Genomic DNA, 21,634 nt, shown 5'->3' with positions numbered 1-21,634 from the left:
TGGCAAATCCTCTTTTCCATTATAACTTTATCTCCTGCTTGCTCAATAAACACGTTCTGCTCTTCCTTCAACCTTCTAGTCTCTCCCTTCTTCTGGTCATTACCTTTATTTTTTAGTTTCACACAAAGCACACCTTGCAACGATAGTTATCTTCAGTGATTTAATGTTCAGGTTAGTGTTTCCATTTTCAGCTTTATATGGTTATGCTGTATTCCCATCTCTGTTTTCATTCTGGGCCTGATGCAGAACAACAGATATGCGAAAATATGCAGATGACACAGATTCCTGGATTTTTATTTAATGCCCATCATACAGATACTTTAATAATCGTCTTCCTGAGACCTCTATGATGGTGCAGAACAGCCATGGGAATTGAGATGGTGGTACCATGTTTAGTGCATACGGCAACAGTTGTAGGAGGAGACGGAAGCGGTACATCTGTCAGAACAGACATAGGTCTACAGTCATTAGGTCGACCCCGGAAGGTCGACTGGCCCCAAGGTCTACAGGGTTAAAGGTTGACATGGGTCAAGGTTGACATGACTTAAGGTCGACATGGGCCAAGGTCGACATGGGTTTAGGTTGACAGTCATTAGGTAGACATGAGGTTTTCAGTTTTTTTTTACCCGAATGTCGACGCAGTCAACATGGACACAGTTGGAGTTGAACCGCAGCCCCTCGCTTCGCTCACAATGCTTCGGGCACGGTGCCTTGATACGCTCGGCACACTATTTTATTCTCCCACCACACCCTAGTGGATGGTAGGGCATGAAATACCGCCTGTCGGCACATGTCGGCTCAAAAAACAGTGAAAAACTCATGTCAACCTAATGACTGTCGACCTAAACCCATGTCGACCTTGACTAATGTCGACCTTGGGGCCAGTCGACCTTCCGGGGTTGACCTAATGACTGTCGACCTAAGTCTGATCGGACAGATGACCGTTTCCCGAGGAGACACACCCCAAACACTATTGTGAATAGGTAGTGAGTGGTATTAATTCAGTTTACACTGTGGGCTTCAGATGAACCAGGAAAGTCCCTAGTTTTCCCTTATGAGCCTCAGCTTCTCCATTACATCTTCACGTATTGCTTATTATTTATTTATTAACAGTTTCTTAAATTGTGCCTAATGTTACCTCGAATTACAGCCTTGCCTGGCACACCTGTTGGTAAAATGGACAATCCATAGATTGAATGTTTGTAAGGACATTGGCTATTTAGTGTGTCACTGTTACAACTGTCTCAAGTTTTATTACAAACACAAAACATAATTTTGCAATATTGGTACCATCTTCCAAGAGAATCAATACATTCCATTGAGATTAAGGAATAACCAGCGGTTGGGGGGGAATATCCAATTTAAGAGACCTAGTGGATACAGACTTTACAAATCATCTTGTTTACTACCAGATTGAATACAAAACTAGCCAGGTGATTTATCATTGTTCAAAATGTGTCAGTCACACTTTCATATAGTCAGGTACAACCTCTATCGAGCCATGTAAGATCAGTACATATATCAGGTCTCAGTATAGAGTGAACTACGCCAGTACATTTTTAGTATGTCTTTTGGGACTACTTTAAGTTTTCAACAGGATGCACAAATCTTTAATTATTCAACAGAGTACATCCATCAAGAAATCTCAAATACCAAATTTACCAGTACTCAAATCTGGTCCTTGGGAGACACTAAACCTAAGTACACACTACACAATTATTGGGCCGATTTGCAAATAGTTGGGTAGTAGTAGTAGTAGTAGTACGTTTATTTATAAGGCGCCACAAAGTGTCCGCAGCGCCGTACATAGCAAAAAAAAAATTACAAGGTAACGTACAGGGTGTGTAGAAAGATACAGTATAAATAGGGGTATAGCTGGTAGAACTAAAATCAGCATCAGTTCAGAAGTAGGTGTCAAAATAGTCAAGGAGACCGAAGATGAAGTAGAGGAAGGGAAGAACAGGACAGGAGCACAGGTGAGGTAATGAGGTAGGGTGAGTACGTGAGGAAGGAGGGCCCTGCTCATAAGAGTTAACATACTAAAAATAGGTGGGTGGACGAACGAAATACAATAGGATAAGTAGGAACGGAGGGGAACGGAGGCAGGATAGGAGGATCAAAAGAGGTTAGGAGGAGGGATAGGCTAGTCGAAAAAAGTGGGTTTTGAGGGAGCGCTTGAAGGAGGTAAGGGAATCAGATAGCCTGATGGGTGGCGGGAGGTTGTTCCAGTGCAGGGGGGCAGCGCGAGAGAAATCTTGGACACGGGAGTGGGAGGAGGTGATTAGGTGAGAGGTCAGTCGGCGGTCAGCGATGGAGCGAAGAGGACGGGAGGGAGTGTGGATAGAGATCAGTGAAGAGAGGTAGGGAATTGGGTAAATGTTCATACTTCATACACACTACTGTTTATACATTTCGTTGAGAAAACATGCACCTACAATTGTGTAAAACAAACAAACAGAACAAGTGCGCCACCTGCTGCTCACTTGGAAACCACCAATGTGAGTGCCACCAACACTCAAATGAGCATAAGCAAAGAAAAAAAAATCAGACATGAACCTCAATGACTCAATGACTTTAACCCACTTCTCTCTCACATACTGTATGAGCGAAATCACTGAAATAATGAGAAATAAACATTCCATAGCGTTATACTGTGATTTGCATTTGTATGATAATGAAAATTTTCAATGCTCGTTCCCATTGTGGTCTATTAAATTAAAAGTAGACAAAGATGACTTAAGCTGGCCATACATCTACATATTTATTGTGAGATCTGGCTGGTTGGAACAAACACCTGATAATATCTGAATGACAGTTTTCTATCATTTTAAAGCAAATGGTCAACGGTCATTTGCTCTCATCCATTATCAGGGTTTTGTTCCAACCAGCCAGATTGGACAATAAATCTGTAGATGTATGGTTAGCTTTAGGGAGCGGGATCTAGCTCAGGACCTCTACATGACAAGAAGGAGAAATATCACAGGGGTAGTTTTGGACTAACACAGGACATTTGTTGGGGATGCCAGGTGATATACATCTGTCTGTGCACTCTTTGGTCTACTCTTTTGGGGGACCAAAATAAGAGGATGAGAGTCCATACCATCCCCTGTACCATTGAATGTTTTTATGTTTATGAATGCATGTGAGGAGGAAACATATAAGAGATATGCAGAGTTCCTGGGCTAGATCCCGCTAACATAAGTCATCTTTGTTTACATTTCATTAGACCAAAATCAGAGGTATAAGCATCGAAAATGATCATCATCACATATCAGCGATGCAAATCAAGTATAACGCTATGGAATTGTCCATTTCTCTTTATTTGAGTGATTTGTAAACGTCCATTTGCCTTTGAGTGATTTAGCCCATATTTGTGAAAGAAGTGGGTTAAAGACATTGGTCCTGACATTCCTGTCTGTGAATTGTTTTCTGCTTATGCCCTTACAATTATCCAATTGGGTGGTGAAGACCAAATGCCTCAGCCTCAATTTCCCGATATAGACCAGTGTGTGTGCATTCTCAGTAATACCACCCCCCCCCCTTCAACTGCAAATGCGAAGAGTGACCCGGCATTTTGCCGGGTTGCTGACGTCACACTGGGACGGAGCAGCGGCGCATCATCAGGAGGTGAGGAGAGCAGCATTTGGAGCGGACAGTGCTGCCTCCTCCATAGTGTGAACAGGACCCAGGTTGCCCTACACAGGTTACCCTTTCACGCTGCACTACAATCAGAGTTTGAGCCGCTTCAAACCTGGTCATGACCCGGGTTGGTGACGTAACGATATAACCCGGGTTGAGAGTGCGGTCTGAAAGGGGTGTAATTTGACCATATATTTAGATGTAAAAATTGTGTAGCGTGTGGGTAAACCTAGTCCCCCCATCTTCGGCTGATTTTCTGCAAAACTGTAATTTAAACGCATCAGTGATATGCCCGGAGATTTTTCAGGGCGAGCTGCGCTGCCGCAGCGAGCTGTCACAGAAAATATCTGTCCATGCCACGATATATAGGCCACCCTCTGTCACCAACCTCCCCTTCTCGCCCCCCATCGCTCACCTGCCCCCCCAGCAATGGTACATCAGAGCCACCGCTGCCAAGCACTCCCTGCCACCGGAAGTTCAGAGCCACTCGGGAGCACTCATGCACTCGAACCCAGGAATGCACAATCCCCCACGAGTGGCCACAAACAGCCGAAGCCAGAAGCAGCAGCCAAAGGAGAGCAGGGGCTGCTGCAGAAGGCAGAGGCTGCAGCTTGAGTGGTGAGTAGTTCTGGGGCAGGACAAACTTGCCCTGGTAGGTGTGTCTTGTCCCAGGAAAACCCACCACTCAAGGGGTTAAAACAAATAAATACATAACTAAATAAAGCGCAGACAACAAGACCTTCCTATTAGTGAAGACAATCAGGACAATTATTCACCAGCAGCTGTTTGATGGCCCGGCACTCCCCTCAATCAACAGCTGCTTAGGTGCCCTCTGCAGCATAAAGATACTAGGTTGGAAATAAGCAGTGGCACTCAAAAGTCTGTAAAAAATGATGTTGTAATTGTTCAAAACAAGCGTCTATGAGCAATAATGTTTCAGGGCCACGCACATCCCTTTGACATTTTTTTTATTATTACGATGGATTAAAAATTAAGCCTTTCATGAGCTGAAATGGATTACAATGTTAGTGGGCTTGTACTTAATTGAGAACTTTAAAATAAATGGTTTTCCATTGTTTAGTTTCTAAATTCCGTGGATTACTGCTGTCATTTATTATGCAATGTTCTTTTTTGTTGACCATCGCTCACTGAGAACTGATTATGCCTGTTGGGCATTTGTGTATTGCTCTGTATTTCATTTATTATTTTTTCCAAGCAGACTTCATTTCTTTATTGCGGCATTGCACCCATCCCCTCCCTGGCTTTATGCACTTCTTATAAAGATAACCAATTCTACTCGGAAAGTTATACAGGTACTTATGTAGTATCTGGGCTGCCGATTTTTTGATTGTATGCCTTAAGTTAAGGCATACAATCAGATGCGATGCGATGCGATATCGCATCGCATCGCATCGCATGCGACCATCGGATGCGATGACCCGATTTTTCCATAGGAATCAATGTTAAAATGGACTGAGTCCATTTTAACATGGAATTCAATGGGAAAAAGGGGTCCTTTTCATACCCCTACTATCCAAGTGGGCATGGAGTTGGATATAAACCTGTGGCGAGCGCAGCGAGCCACCGAGCCCGAAGCGTGGCGAGCGAAGCGAGCCCCGCGAGGGGACGGTATTCTGTGTCCCCTCGCCACGCTTCGGGCTCGGTGGCTCGCTACGCTCGCCACAGGTTTATATCCAACTCCATGCCCACTTGGATAGTAGGGGTATGAAAAGGACCCCTTTTTCCCATTGAATTCCATGTTAAAATGGACTCAGTCCATTTTAACATTGATTCCTATGGAAAAATCGGGGCATCGCATCTGATGGTCGCATGCGATGCGATGCGATGTACCCGATTTAGAAATCGGCAGCCCAGATACTACATAAGTACCGTTATACAATTCTTACACTAACCATTACTTGCTTGTGTACGTTCCAGGCTCAATGTCAAGACAGCTACAAAAGGCTTCAGTCACTGTTATTGGGGATCAGACCTGTAAAAAATTCTACCCCATTCAGATTAGTCCGAGAATGCTTTGTGCTGGCTTCATGCAAGGAGGTGTTGACAGTTGTTCTGTAAGTATAATATCTCTAACAATATCTTATTGCATATAATATAATTATATGCACCCACAGCAGCAAGCGGAATAGTTTTTAAAGAATGTTTTTTTACATTACACATTCATATGCCCCAATTCACTTGTGACATGTTGCCACTGACAATTGTAAGTATACATTCCAGATTAAAAATATTTAAGAAACTGCTGCTTTGTTATTACCTAAAATAAACCTTGCTGCATGCATGCTTACCTGTTATTAAGGGTAATATTTAATTCCCTTTTGGTGAAACATTTGAAAGAATTAGCACCTTATGATTTAGCTTTTTAATTCTCTCAATTTTCTCTTTTGCCAATGGCAAAGAAAAGCCCAATTTCAAAAACACTGCAGTAGACCCCCAAGGTCTGTCCCCCTTGTAATACCTCTGGTCATGATGATGTAGACCATAATCACATCAGCATATTAAACAATTAGCAGAATATAGCAATGTTGCGGGCAGATCTCATGATGAGGTATAATGAAGTACCAGAGAACACCCATATTTTAGAGTAAGGATGCACAAAAAGGGTAGTTTCCTTATAAAATATTCTACAGGAGTGACATTTTAGGCACAGAGCATAATTATTGACAGAGCCAGATTCAATTAGAAACAGGCTAGCAACAGCATAGCAGATTTTTCAGCCAGTTACAGTAGGCGTACTCTCTTCACACTAAGGGGGTTATTCTGATTTACTCTAATGGACAAAACCATATGCACTGCAGGAGGGGCTGATGTAACATATGCAGAGAGAGTTAGATTTTGGTGGGGGGGGGGTGCACTTCAAACTGATATCTATATTGCAGTTTAAAAATAAAGCAGCCAGTATGTACCCTGCACAAAAACAATAAAACACTCAAATCTAACTCTCTCTGCACGTGTTACATCAGCCCCACCTGCAGTGCATATGGTTTTGTCTATTAGAGAGTGATTGTGGCTTTCCAAGTGAATCAGACTAACCGGTACTTGTTGAGTTTCATGGCAGCCGATCTGATGCAATTTTTCTTAACTGTTCATAACCCCACTATCCATGGAGTTGATTTTACATAGTGTTGCGAGTGCAGCGAATCCCGCGAGGGGACACGGATTACTGCGCTTGCCACACTATATAAAAGTACAGACTAACCCCCTAAGTTCCAAGGTCTGTGATTAGAATCAGCCTTTAGTGGTATTACATGCAAAGCCACCACACGCCGTTCTAGCGGCTTCCACAGTAGATTGAATTGGCCACATGGTCCGGAATTGGAACTTGGGAGCTTTATATTATAACGTTACGAACTCTTGTTCCAGGACTTCTATCACTACAATTTAGTGTTATTCTTGACATGATAATTTAAAACCAGAAACTTCTCCATAACAGTTTGTTGAATTAATACAATTTGCGACTTTGAAATTATACTGAGACAAACACATTTCCAATAACTTTCAAAGATATTTTAGTAATGGACATTTTTATGCAGAAAATAGAATAAAAATAGATAAATTGGCCACGAAACCTCACTCCAATTATGAAAGTGCATCTAGAGGACAGTTGGTTTTATTCTCCCCGAAAAAACAACAACTTAAACATAACCTTTTTTTGAGGTCTAGATTCTCTCATTTGTGAATGTAAAACATCTTGAATGCTACCCTAAAGTAGAATTTACCATAAGTGTTATTTTTCATACAAATGAATACAGAAGGGTTTATGTGTATTTCTATAGTGTTCACATCCTAAAGTTTAAATCTGTCTTTTCAGGGTGATGCTGGAGGCCCTTTAGCGTGCAGAGAGCCAGCCGGTCGTTGGTTTCTGGCTGGAATAACCAGCTGGGGATATGGTTGTGCAAGGCCCTACTTCCCAGGAGTTTACACCAGGATAACATCTGTCCGCAACTGGATTGGACAGACTTTGCGGTTATGAGTGTTTGGACTCAGGGAGTGGCAGAGCTACATGGCCAAATGGATAAAACAAGACACTTGCAGGACAGTGGTGTTGGCCTTAGTCAGAAGCTGGGATGAAAACAAAAAGGACATTTACTCATATGCTTTTGAAGCAGAAAATGTAGACTGTTTTCTATTAATAAACGTGACCTGCTATTGTGACACCAAAATGAGAATTTTGTATGAGACAAATATGTATCAGAATTTTGAGCCTACTCACTTGGACACACATTAGGAAGTATGCTTATATAAAATAAGTAATATTTAATGGGTTAAATGGTCAGTGTAAAGTAGGCACACACTGCAAACTATTACAGTGTTAAGTCTATTGCGATGAAAGGGCATTTCTAGATATTTTAAAATTAGGAAAAACTTAGCAACCCAAAAAACAGAATTATATCTCACACATACAATTTTGAAAGAAAATTAGAAATACTTTAATACCAGATTGAATATCAAAGGCCAAAACCACAATCCATGTCTGTACTAGTTAGCATGAGATCAAGAAGTCCTCAAGATGATGCTGACCAGAGCTCCCAAGTGAAAGGAGACACAGTCACTGAGGAAGAATTGCAACTCAACATTCATACACATAGGGAAACCAGGAAGAATACCTGAGGCCCACACATAGTTGATACCATAAACCAGTAATATCAATTTGTTAGGAAATGGTATTGTCACTGAGACATGTAGCATTTTTAGAACAAAAACAAGATGTGTAGTTGAGGGATACACAGATAAATGTAAACATGGCGGGAAAAAAAAAAAGAATAGAGAAGTTCAAATAGAACTGGCATGCTCCGGCCCAAGTTATTGAAAATAATTTTATTTTGCTATGTCTGTGTCCATACTGACCCAAGATTAAATACAACAAAAACAAAAGTGTGGTTTTCTTTTCTAGTTTAAAACAGGGTAGACACAGAGGTCTCCATTTACAATGTTGTTGCTTTGATCGGAGCATGTTATACATTTTCCCGGTATTCTGGCACAGACACATCTATATGGAGAGTTTACAAAACACATTCTGACATTTTGGATTTGCCTTACAGTGTTTTATAATAAACCAGTAAAATGTCACACTGATTACACAGCAAGAGTGTCTGCATCACCACTCATCTGTTATATGCGGCAAGCATATCATTCATTTTTCAAGGTGTCTCACAACTTATAAGGCTTAAAATGGTTCCGAGCAGATGTGGTCTAAGAAGGAATTGGAATAATGAAGTCAGTTACTAAATACATATATTTGCAGACTAAACATGTGCAGCTTTCTTTATTATTTGCAAGAAAATGTGCATGCATATTAAAAACTTTCAAGTCCAATATCAGTGCTGACACTGTGTTCCAGAGAAATATACTTCTCCGAATAAACAGAACAATGCTGGTTACCATGCCAGTTTGATCAGATTCAGGAAGACATTGTCATGACAAATGTCACCTATTCTACCTTGTTAATCTTCTGCACAATGTTACATGGGAGGAAAATAAACTGATCACCCACTTAAAATTAAGTAAAAAAAATTTGTTTTAGAAAAAATGGTAACGCAGATTTAGGTGGGAGATATTCAATCAATGGCATAGCCATTATTTTCCTGCATTTAATCCATTCACTGCTTGTAGCCAATGGCTACATTAAGTAGTAGTCCTGCCTTATTATAAACAGCAGCTGGCTAGACTCGGAGAGATTAACTCCAAGTGGTAGTAAGTGCAGGGTACTGTTGGATGTATTTGTCCTGGTGCATGTCACATATTAGCACGCTCTCGCTGTAGTCTGGAGTTGTAGGCTTTGGATACGGTACCCCAGGCGTCCATGTACCTGTCCATACACATTGCAATGCATTTCTATGGAGGAAGATGAAGAGCATTAGGTTCCAAACACTGATACCCAAACCACATGTACATTACCATAAAAATATTAAACAAAGTTCTTTAGACTTGTGTCGAAGTACCAAAGTATAAAGCTGGGCAGACTGAGGTAAAATGTCTGTCAGCTGGCCAATAAGCTAGGTTAATGTGGTTAAACATTACACCAGATCATCAGTATGAAAAGCTTGAAACAGTGGAAGATATACTTTGTGCTGCAGCTTTTCAGCCAACCTGAAGCAAATTTATCACTAGTCAAACAATGTAACCTCTTCAAAAATGTAACTCAAAAGGGCTGTGTGTGGCAAGGCACCTCTTGAGCAGCAAATTGTAAAGACAGATCCTAAACAAAATGAACTGCACCATCAATACTGGCAAATAGGGCCATGATTTAAAACCGTGGTTCTTCCCCTGGAGGTACACGGCAGACCGGTTGAGAGTACTTGAAATTAATATTGATAACGGAGGAAGAAGTCTTCCACTCTTGTGGAGATAAACCACAATTGTGTTACTGCTGGTTCGGTTTATAGCATCATCAGCGTCTCCATGTGCTTTTGCCCATACAATCATGCCACTGGGAGCTACCCGCATTGCCCTCAGACATCAGCGTTTATCTGGAGGAAGCAGTGGCATTAACCCTACAGGTGTTAGCGGGAACCATGGAGAAAGTACACAGCAAGCGGCCAGAAACAGAGGGAGCCAATTCATGACTGCACGCTACTCCTTAATATAAAGGACACGCATAAGGATACGCATACCACTCACTTCCACTTCAATAATATGTACTGTGGATATTCCAAATTGAGATGAGGGGGTACCCAAACGAAAAGCCTAATCAAGGGGTCCACGAGAGAAAAAAGGTTGGGAACCGCTGGTTTAAAAAGATAAAGCCACACAAAAAGAATAAAACATGACTGTTTCCAGGCCTTAAGAGTGTTATATTCATTACACATAGTGGGGTAAAAATCAACAAGGAAGGAGGGGTGTAAGTTGCTGCCATAACATTGTGGAAACACCACCATCTTGTGGATTTTGTATGCAATCCTATGGGGCTAGGAAAGAAAAATATCTACAAAGTCAGCAGCACCACAAGCGTGGCATACATTATAGCCAGACTTACTTGCTGACACAATTAAGCCACATATCATTGAACTGACCCAAGAATCTCTATATTCAGGAGAGCAAGAGACTCATTCTCATCTTAATTTTCTACAGATCAGTGTTAAACCTATGAGAACAATCAGGAAAAATTATCGTTTCTGGTTTGGTTTGTAGAAGTCTGTTAATATAAGACAATTAATTGTCTTACTCAAAGGAAGGCCTACCCTTGCCCCAAAATTTCCAGGAGGTACACAATTGTTGCTCGAATGTGCATGAAATTACCCAGGCCATGAAGTGTTAATGTGAGGGCACTTGTTATAGCTATAATTTTTTTTAAAGAAAGACTAAATTATTCTAAATATTTTGTTGCAATGCCAAAAACAATAAACAGATATAAAAAAATACCCCTTTCAAGGTGCGGTTTGAAAGCACCAAAACTTATAACCCGGGACGAGCAACCTGGCAACTCAACCCGGGTTATAAGCAGGGTGAAACCTGGGTCATATCATGTATAATGGCTGCTGCCAGCTCAGGCCTAGGATCATGATCTGAAAGGGGTATAAATAGAAAATCACATTACTTTAGAAAGAGATTGGATTTGCAGGTTCCCAACATACCTTGTACTAAAATCTACTTCTACATCTTCAGGGGGAAGGAAATGTATCAAGTGTTTCTTGTTACAAATTCAATAATTGCATTCTACAACAGATTCATAATACCTTTACATACATTTATAACATTACACTCTGTTATGCTGTATAACAGACTTTTACTTTATCCTACAAACTACACTAAATATATACCAGTCCTGGCCAACCTGTGTCTATTCAGCTGTTGTGTAACTACCAGCATGACCTGTCACGGTTCTGATATTAGGGAATGCTAAACCTATTGCAGGGCAGGCTTAAGGTCCATACACACTGGGCGGCTTTGAGCTTTCAGCTCAAAGCCGCCCAGTGTGTATGGCCCAGCGATGAGCGCTGCTGCACGCTCCCGCAACATCGCCGGGAAAGCTGTTCATCTGCTGGTTATACCAGCAGATGAACAGCTTTCAGGACAGCTTTGCATAGCGCTCCACTATGCAACGCCGTCCTCCCCCCTCCGTCGGAGCCCGGCATGGGGAAAGCCGCTCAGTATGTCATCATCAATGTCCATACACGCTGGACATAGTCGCCCAGTGTGTATGGACCTTTAAATGTTTACTTTCATAGCAGCTGGAGAACCACAAGTTGACCAAACCTAGTATATACATTTGCTAAATAACACACACACACTCAGTCAAGTACCTGCTCTGAATTATCCAATGAGCCACCTGGTTTTCCAATGCATTTTCGAAAACATTTATCTGTCATACGCTGCAAAAAGAAGAGGAACATAAATCAGTAAAATTTGAATACAATACAAATCATAGATGTAGAGCAATCTACATTCTAATCAAATATTTATACTACGTTATGCTTTCACAACTAATTCAACATAAACCACAAATGGAAAACCATGTGCATTTGATTGAGGTCACATTATCGTAGGTTTGGATGTAAAATAATTATTGATACCCCTTTCACAATGCAAAGCCGGGTCAGACGTGGGATCGATATCCTGGGTCTGACGCATTCACATTATAACTCAACTCAAGTTTAACCCTTCTTAGAACTCGGGTCGAATGCCTGGTTGCTCAACCCGGGTTATAAGGTTTGGTGCTTTCACACAGCACCTCGATCCAAGTTGTTACCTCAGCAACCCGGGTCTGACCAAGGTTATTTTGGCAATGAATGGGGGTACTTCTTTCTTGTCCCACTGTTAAAAATTCTACAGCACATTTTAGATCATAAACTAACATTTCATGTGCATCTGACACTGTCTGGTTCTTTCCTTTGTGGTATAAATTTGACTAATATTTTAATGGACTTTAGAAAAGATTTTCTTTTGCAGCACTAATGCTGGCCATACACGCTGCGATACGGGCATGCGTTCGGTGCTTAACTAGCACGCATCACATCGCATTATGCGATGCAATGTGATGAAAACTAAGTACAAAAAGTATGTACAAGCACATACTTTTTTTACTGTCCGATGAGGCACCTCAAAGCACATAACGCACAGCCCGCATCGCAGTGTGTATGGGCTGCTTAAGGGCTATCAGTAAGCCAGACTAGCAGGAAATGCAAATGGAACCAGCCACAAAATGTATGAGTATTGTAGAGGCCTAATGCCATTTATAAAAAATCCTACATCATAAAAGTCTGCTGCTCTTCATCTATATAGGGTGACTATGTGTTGTGTGTACTGGCAGTTCCTAGATGGTGCCGGTGCCAACAGCTGTCGGCACGGATGTTACTGTTGTGTTGTTCCGTCATTTTGACAGGCTTGTAACTAGTAAGATAATAAACTAATCTGGCCATAATCTCAGCCCCACTTTTTTTTTACCTTATGGTTTTGGAAGAATTATTGCTCATCATCATAGCAGAATTCAAGACAATTTCATACTACACAGCGGTCTTAAATAATGCACTAAATATAAAATGAGGTCACTGCACCATCACAATTGTTGCAAAACCAAACTCACAAATGTAGTTAAAAATATAATGAAGGCATAAGTGAGCAAAGCAAAGTCAGGAAAGCGACAACTAACTCATGGCTTTTAACCGCTTCAGTGGTGGGTTTTTATGAGGCAAGGCACACCTAGAGTTTTGCCACAGTAATACCCACTGACCAGCAGGCTCCATCTAAGGCAGCGGTTAACAACCGGTGGTACGCGTACCCCTGGGGGTACGCGTCCACCCGCTCGGGGGTACGTGGTGGCCCGGCCTGTAATGGCGGCTGTCAGCAGGGGTCAGGAGTTGCCGGGGACGGATTGCCAGGGAGTCCGCGTTGGCACGGCCTGCAAGATGGCGTGCACCTCCGTTTAACATCTAGGCGGCTTAAGATGTCGTCCACCTGACTCTGGTGATTTGACACTTGAAGTGTATCCATATGGCTGTCAATAAGTCTTGATAAAGGCTCAGGAAAGAGCCGAAACGTTGACCAACGATGTGGCAGCGTGCCTAAATAAAGATAAATGAACATTTGTACCCAGTGTGGTGAGTGGCGTGTGTGTGTGTGTGTGTGTGTGTGTGTGTGTGTGTGTATATATATATATATATATATAGTTAGTGAGTGCCAAGTTCTCTGTTTATTTACTTAGGCAACGTGGTCACAGGCCACTGCACCCCAACCTTGGACTGAGGAGTGCGGTCAAAATCTGTATAATATATACACACACAATAAAAAGATCTGACAGTGAGAAGTCGGACACTATATTTTCCCTGGTTGGCCTGATGATTATTGCTGAACCCCCCCCCCCCTCTCAATTAGCCGGTGCCGGGTCAGGGGGGTCACCGTTATTGTGACAAGGAAGGGGGGTGCTGCCAGTTCCCCCCCATGTCACCAGTCAGGCTCCGAACATCACTGACCTGCAGGAGTTCCTGAGCATTCGCCACTGCGATCTGGACTTTAACCTGCTCCATGATGGCGCCTGTGTCTACCTTGCCAGAGCCTGAGCCGGAGGCGGCGGGGGAGAAGTCATAGCTGAGTCCGTCCATGTCTCCGCTGATGCTGAGTGACCGGCCGCGGCTCAATGTCACACATGTGCCGCCAGCTTCCTGTTGGAATTACAGGCTATCGCGTCATGAACGTCTGCGCACAGCATGCTGGTAGTTGGAGTTCTACGATTCCCCCCGTGACCCCTGTGGAGCATGCGCGACTGGCGCTGGCGGCCGCAGGGGGAGACAGGTAGAGACTAGATCCCCTTCAGTTTTGATTACAGGATGTGATGTTCAGTGAGGGCGGAAGTTGTTAGATGCCCTCACGTTTTTTTATTTTATTTGTAATTCACTTAGGTGTAGGTTATTTTGTTTTATTTTAGCTGCATTGTACCCTCGCGGACTCGCATGCTTCGCTCACCACAGATTTATATGCCCCCTCCAGGTATACGTGGACCCAGGGCATGATGGGAAAATTGTCAAAACTGAAGGGGATCTAAGGATTTGGAATTTTAAATACAAAAGAGGGCAACGCGGGTCAGGCGCGTGCACAGAAGATCAGCCCCCTGCCCGGCGCCCTGTATACTCTATGTTATACCCCTTGGTACTTGTGTAGTTTCATGGCGCCATGCGTATGAGTCCCCTTGCGGGGCTCGCTTCGCTCCCCCGCACTGCGGGCTCGGTGGCTCGCTACGCTCGCCACGCTATCTAAAATCAACTCCATTCCAACATGGATAGTGGGGGTATGAACTATCCATGTTGGCATGGAGTAAATTTAGTTTATTTTAGATAGTTGTGGCGAGCGTAGAACCTGGAAGTAGCACGGCGCCATGAAACTACACATGTACCTACCCCTTCAACATATCCCGGGTTTTTGCACATGAACCTCGCATTAACCCGGGATTTAGCTCAGTGTGAAAGTGTCTCATCACCGCATCCCGTGTTCAGCATTCCGGGATTACTACCCAGGTCCTGACCTGGGTAGATTCCGGAATCGACACGGGATGCGGTGAGTGTGAACGGGTATTCCGGGTCAGCCTGACCCAGATCCCGTTCACTGCAGTTAAAATGCGCCGCTGGGAGGTGCTGACATCTCCCAGCACCGCCCCGACCAAGCCTTTAGATGACGGCCACCCACCCGACTTCATTCCGGGTCGGGTGGCCAGTGTGAAAGCACTTGCAAGCCGGATCACACCCGGATCTTAGAACCCGGCTTGCAAGTGTGAAAGGGGTATAAGATATGGGCAAAGTGACCCCACTAAAGTGAGCGGTGATCAATTGATCACTCAGTGAAAAGAACTGGTTATTTTGGATGGCTCACTTCGAAAAAAATAACATCCCATTTGAAATACAACTTTCATCTTAGTAATTTGGTAAACTGAATATTTCAATTCAGCTAGTAACCAACAGTCAGCAGAACAGTTGAACACCGATAAGATCCCATATGCCACCGGCCAGACCCACTTGTCTGATAAAGCCTCAATGTGTTAACACTATATATATATATATATATAGCGTTGAAGAAGAAGCGTCACTCCAGGTTCTAATTCAAAATTCATTTACTGCTTAGTCAACAGTGTTTCGGGCCGGAGCCCGTCTTCAGGACATACGTGTATGTCCTAAAGACGGGCTCCGGCCCGAAACACTGTTGACTAAGCAGTAAATGAATTTTGAATTAGAACCTGGAGTGACGCTTCTTCTTCAACGCTATTTGACAAGCGCTGGCGCAGCCAGCGATCAGCGGGCACCCAGGTCAAGTTACCCAGTGGAGCAGGGGCAGGTGATGAGTGCCGGACCTTTTTCCATATATATATATATATATATATATATACATATACACACACACGTGTGTAAATTAAACCAGACGGGGGTACCATTCACCTTTTAAGGTGCGCACACACGGGCATTTATTAGAGTGTGCACTGGCGATAAATCCAGTTTTTAGCCCCCTTATGATCACTGGTCGCAGGAGCTGATTCCCTCTGCGACTCCCCGGCAGAGGTTTCCTTTTATCAGCGACCAAATGAAAAGGAGACACTGAGCAATATATCGCCCCGTGTGTACACAGGTATAGTGAGCAACGGCTCACTCTTTTAAAGGAACCATTCTAAAGATCCGTTTAACTCACGCCCGACCCATCTCTAATCTATGTGCCCACCAGCAATAGAGATGCTGAGATTCTGTGAATAGAAAGCGCATTGTAGAGGGCCTCCTGCTGGTTATGATGGTTTATGATAATGTCATATACTCAGCCATAGGCATAGCATATACCCCAACATGACCCTCTCCAGGAGGGACACAATGCTTATGATTGCCATCACCTGTGGTGGAAACCATTCCTTATCAATTTACCTATTTAACACAGGTGATTGCAAACATAAATTAAGAGGGAAGTCCAGAAGCAGAGCATTGTGTCCCTCCTGGAGAGGATCATGTTGGGAGGTATGCGCACAGTGAGTGCCGGGGGTGCACACAGGCACCTCCTAATGACCACCGTCACCCCCCACACGATTGCACGCAAAATTGACTTGCAGCAGCACCTGGTGGCCGTCAGGACTGCAATACTTGCCTGCCGCTGCCAGACTCCAGCCCGCACCCCAAACCGATCACAGTGGCTGGGTGTTGCCGCTGCGGCAGACAGTCCTGAGGCACAGTAGCGGCTTGTTCCCCTTTGCAGTAAGAACCTGGTTAGGAGAGGGAGCGGAGTAGCAAGGTCAGAAAAAGGGACCCAAATGGACCCTCGCGGGCTTGCTTCGCTCGCCACACTTCGGGCACGAAGGGCTTGTTCCTTCACTATCCACACCAACACTGGTTGCCTTTAGTAACCAGGTGGTGAGCTAAACAAGCCACTGTGCCCAAAGCGCGGAGAGCAAAGTAATTCCACGAGGGTCGGCTTGGGTCTCTAGTTTCGACCTTGCTCCTCTCCCCGCCCCATCTCCTCCCCAGGTCCTTACTAAGAAGGGGAACCGGTCACAACCCTGAGGCGCTGGCTGGCTCTGACCGGATGGGCACGAGCATCTTATGTCCTCTTCTGTTAGATGGAAAACGGCAGTGGTTGGCGATTCTATAGCCAAGAGAAGCTCACATGAGAGCTGCTCCATCTGTAGCACACACTACTGACTGAATATACTGTGGTGGGTAGGAGCTGCTGCAGCAGTCAGGTGTCTGCTGCAGGCATCTGTTAGATGAGAGGGCCAAGGTGGGAATATATTGTAACAAACTTACTGCTTGATGCACTGACTAAGGCTTATTTGGTTGGTACTTTCAAGGTGCGTACACACAGGGCAATATGATTGCTGGCAATATATTGCACAGCAATCATATTGCTCAGTGTCCCGTTTTCTTCTGCGACCAGAGATGGTCGATGATGAAAATGACACACTGCCGGGAGAAGAGGCAGGGGAAGTCGCTGTTTGGAGGAACAAGCTCATCCGACCAGTGACCATTAGGGAGCTGAAATCTGGAGCACGCACCCGGCGATTTATTGCACTGGCAATATGGTTGCTCAGCGACCATAATGCCAGCGATAAGTGTACCCACACATCAGACCAACTTTCCTCCAACCATCCAACTAGTTGCTTGGATGGAATAAAAATATATACTGGATACAATCAGAAATGTGCTCACAAACCGAGGATAATGGACAAAACCATTCAGTCAAATTGTTTAAATCAAACAGGTTCAACTACGGTACCGCGTCTGAGCGTCAGTTTTTGTCTTTTTCCAGATTTTGGGAACAAATTTCTGAAGTAAATATTACATTTGCTCCCATCCAGAACCATAATTGTATTCCTTCCAAGCAACTAGTTGGATGGTTGGAGGAAAGTTGGTCTGATGTGTGGCCAGCATTATTCACATTTGCTGATCCCTGTCGACACCGATATTGTGGGGAGGGAGCTAGCATCAGTAAGTGTATACACACTTGACGTTACTGGCCTCATGGGGGCCGACTGCAGGAGGGAGCGATGGTCATGCTGCAGCTCATTAATGAGGATCCCTTTGTCCAAACATGTTTGGAGTTATTGGTCACAAAAAAAAAAAACCTTTCTGATCGATATTGTGACCAATATTGCCTAGAGTTTATGAGGCTTTAATAATACATGGAAAAGTGCTGATTAAAGTTAAATGCATGTTTCTAGTTATATAATTCTCTTAAAGTAATGGTTCTCAAACTGTGGGTCCTTACCCCAAAGTGGGTCTTGACCTTCTCAGCATGGGGTCACGACTCCATGTTGCTGGCCATCAGGCTGATGACTTTTCTAATCTCAGTCAGTGATTTAAGGAGTCTGAAAAATCGGTTGAATTGTCTGTTATTTTAGACTCCTCCCATCATTTAGGGCCTACACAATGCTGCCATGTATGTGCTCACTACGCATGTGATGTGATGACCTTCTGCATTAACTTGCTGGGGTCCTGTAATTATTTTTTTTGTCTAATAGTTTGAGGACCCTGTCTTAAAAGGTTCAGTGCCCATACACGGAGCAATATTCTCTATGTGTTTTGCATTAGATTGCATCGCATCTACTGTAGTTTAAAACGAATGTGATACACTACAACAGCGTGCATTTTGTACTAGGTGCAATGCGATCTAGTACAAAAAGTTCACGCTGCATTCTTTTTGTGGTCTGCGATGCACGGGAGCACATCGCATTGCAAAGCATGTGCAAATAAGTATCATTGGTGATCTTGGAAATTGTTGGTTTCATTTAAAATTTGGGTTAATGGAAAAGGGTTTTTCTTTTTCCCATCTACTGCTGCACTATCGTTAGAGGCCATTTAAAGTGTTATTTATGCGATTGTTTAACTATTTAGTACTGCAGGTTTCCAAGTGATTATTATAGATAGAAGTCACAGGGCCATATTTGGAGCGAGGGGGAAACGGCGAAAGCGGCTGCTAAAACAGCGAGGCTCAAGCTTGAAAAAGCTGCTCCCAAGCAGTGAAACGCGTTGGCCAGGCGACCCAGCCACCCACCCCCTTCATTCTGCTGCATATCCAGACACCACCTTGGCAAAAGGAAAAAGAATTTTGCACCATTTCTTTTCCAGAGGAGAACAAGACCGGGACACTGATCAACCCACTTTCACCTTGGAGTACCCACGTTTGAAGGAACGCCACCTTTCTAAGGTACTCATATATGGTTCAAAGCAGAACCACACACCACAGAGAATCCAAATTAAGGACTTCACCATCTCAGTTCCTACTTGGAGGACACTCTGTTAAAAGGTTTTCATGTCCCAGTGTAAAGGAGGACTAAATAAATGTCCACATTCTTCCTCTCCACTTGCCAGAGAATAAGGTGACACATTTCAGTCCTGGACGCAGCTTTTTCATTATCCCAATTTTTACATTTTTAACCCCTTCCCCATGCAATTGCACAATTATATACTACAAATGTATGTTTTATTAAACTAGTATTGCTACTTTTTTATCAATTCTTGTTCTGTCATCAATCTGCGCAATCTCCCTCCCTTGTTTTCTCGTTATTTGTAGGGACTGACAATCCCTTTATTTGATTGCTGCAGGCCTAACCGCACATTCAGGCGCCCCAAACAGACACTTAGGTGTCTGCCCATTTCTTTTTCGGGCTCCCTGCATTAGCAGCGAGCCTCGCTGTTTGGGAGGAATCCTACCCATCCTCGGACAGCGAGGATTCCTCCGGAGTATTGAATATGGTGAGCGGCCGGCGCATAGATTAAACGGCGAAGATAGCTTGTTTTCGGCGATCTCCGCCATTTAACCGCCTCGCCGGCTGCATTGAAACCACCCCATAGATGTTCACAATTTGGGAAAATCGTTTTTACAGCATTTTCCAGAACCAAATGGTCACAAATGTGGAAAAGTCATCTGACATCGCTGCTTTTTTATATACAATTAAATAATCTGCGTGAGTGCCTGCCAACACTGTACTATCTATTTAATATAATTTAGTTTGCATTGATACCCAGTAGGCAGTTATAGACACACCCAGTAGGCGGCGATAGACAGGCCCCTCCAATTGTGCACCCACTAATAAAATGGGCTGCGCACACCTATGTCCTCAGCCTATAAAAGGTCCATACACACTGGGCATTTTTGGCCAGTGTGCATGGATAACAAAGATGGGGAAAATCGCTGGACTGAAAATTGCTCAGTGCATACACACTGAGCAATTTTTTTTACCAGTTTTAGCGATTTACTAGGGATGCCAATCCCGAAATTAAAAAATGCTCAATCCCAGGATCGGTATCCCTAGTTAGCAGTAGTGTCCCCGTACCCACTCCCACCTTGGTCGACCCGCACATTTACTTATAATGGTGGGCAGCTGGGAGTGGAGGAAACATCAGTGGTTTCAGAGGTGCACAGTGCCTCCGGGTGCATGCACTTCATCCTAAGCAGCAAAAGTGGCGGGCAAAGGAACAGAATGACATCAGAGTGAGCGGTGTGGCCTACGAAGCGTGACCTCTTACTGTCACGCTGCACGCCAGGGTTGGGAACAGCCAGGCAGCGTCTGAGGAGTGCTCAGACACTGCCCAGCATTGGACTGCGCATGCACAATCTAATCCCGAAATCCTGGGATTGGACACTCCAATTCCAAGATTGAAATCCCAGACTTTTTCGGGCCAAATCCCAGGATCCTGACGATCCTGGAATTGGCCACCCTACGATTTACTGTATTACATTCATTCTGTTAAGGGCCTGGAGTCCTATATAAATAAAATGATTTTCCTGGAGGTGGATGACTTTCCATAGCAGGACACTATGGAAAACCATCCACCCCGGTGGTCATTTGCTGGTAATACCAGCAGATGTGTGCCCGGGCCAGCGATGATGCAGGAGCGCGCTCATCGCTCACTGCTGCCCTGTACACACTAAGTGGCTTCCGAGCACAAAAGCAAAATTTACAAAGACATTGTTCCACCATCTTCAAGTGTTTCTGAAGAGATTTTTTTTTTTTGGGGGGGGGGGGGGGGGGGGAGAGGGGGTGTTAAGTAACTGTGTCTCATACAAGACTATTCATTTTAAAAAAATTCGGATTCCCTGATCCTGACCAAAAGTGGCCAGCATCATCAAATTATGGATTTAACATGTTTAATTATCCCAATGAATTGCCACTCGGGCTCTGTTGTATGTGAGCCTAAATTCAAGGATTCTTAACGCCAGTCTGCAAATACCACCAGCAGGTCATGTGGATCTCTTTAATCATGCACAGATGAGTTTATCTATTATGCTGGGTCACTAATGATTCCACATGTTACCATAAAACAAAATACCCGAAACATGACTTGATGGGAAGACTTGAGTTCCACTGGTCTACTTTATGTTTTGTTATAAGTTATACCAGATATTGGTCAAGCACATGCTGAACATTCACAAAAGATCAACAATCCAATGCCATTTTCTGGTCCTGCAGTAGAGCGATAGATTTCATTACGCCATTTTTGTTTTATAGCAAACAAGCAAATGTACACTCAGAGTGTAAAAGTGCTAATCTCCGGTCCTCTGCCAGAAATAACGG

General features: G+C 43.7%; 2 protein-coding genes across 2 annotated transcripts in view; one reads left to right on the top strand and one right to left on the bottom strand.

The window, feature by feature from the left end:
• Positions 1–8,402, top strand: part of TMPRSS9 (transmembrane serine protease 9) — a 117,628-nt gene extending 109,226 nt beyond the window's left edge. Inside the window, exons 19-20 of the mRNA XM_083174840.1 lie at positions 5,578–5,714; positions 7,472–8,402. Of these exons, the coding sequence (XP_083030966.1) occupies positions 5,578–5,714; positions 7,472–7,633 (299 nt within the window). The 3' untranslated portion in view covers positions 7,634–8,402. The remainder of the gene's footprint in view (positions 1–5,577; positions 5,715–7,471) is intronic.
• TIMM13 (translocase of inner mitochondrial membrane 13) lies at positions 8,067–14,374 on the bottom strand. Its single transcript, XM_083174846.1, has 3 exons — positions 14,070–14,374; positions 11,904–11,972; positions 8,067–9,495 (listed from the first exon to the last, which is right to left on the bottom strand). The coding sequence occupies exons 1-3, from the start codon at positions 14,196–14,198 to the stop codon at positions 9,397–9,399; spliced, it is 297 nt and encodes a 98-aa protein (XP_083030972.1). The 5' UTR covers positions 14,199–14,374; the 3' UTR covers positions 8,067–9,396.
• Positions 14,375–21,634: the final 7,260 nt, after the last annotated feature.

Source organism: Crinia signifera, chromosome 1 (assembly GCF_055691185.1).
Source record: "Crinia signifera chromosome 1, ASM5569118v1, whole genome shotgun sequence".
NCBI lineage: Eukaryota > Metazoa > Chordata > Amphibia > Anura > Myobatrachidae > Crinia > Crinia signifera.
Note: the sequence above shows the minus strand (reverse complement) of the source record. Positions and strands in the feature narration are given on the sequence as shown.

What these genes read in the sequence shown, in the direction of transcription:
- TIMM13 (XM_083174846.1), bottom strand. Translation starts at nt 14,198, where the DNA reads ATGGACGGACTCAGCTATGACTTCTCCCCCGCCGCCTCCGGCTCAGGC. An exon ending in ATGCTCAGGAACTCCTGCAG is followed by an intron (nt 11,973 to 14,069) that starts GTCAGTGATGTT and finishes TTCTTTTTGCAG; the next exon opens with CGTATGACAGATAAATGTTT. An exon ending in CATTGGATAATTCAGAGCAG is followed by an intron (nt 9,496 to 11,903) that starts GTACTTGACTGA and finishes CTTCCTCCATAG; the next exon opens with AAATGCATTGCAATGTGTAT.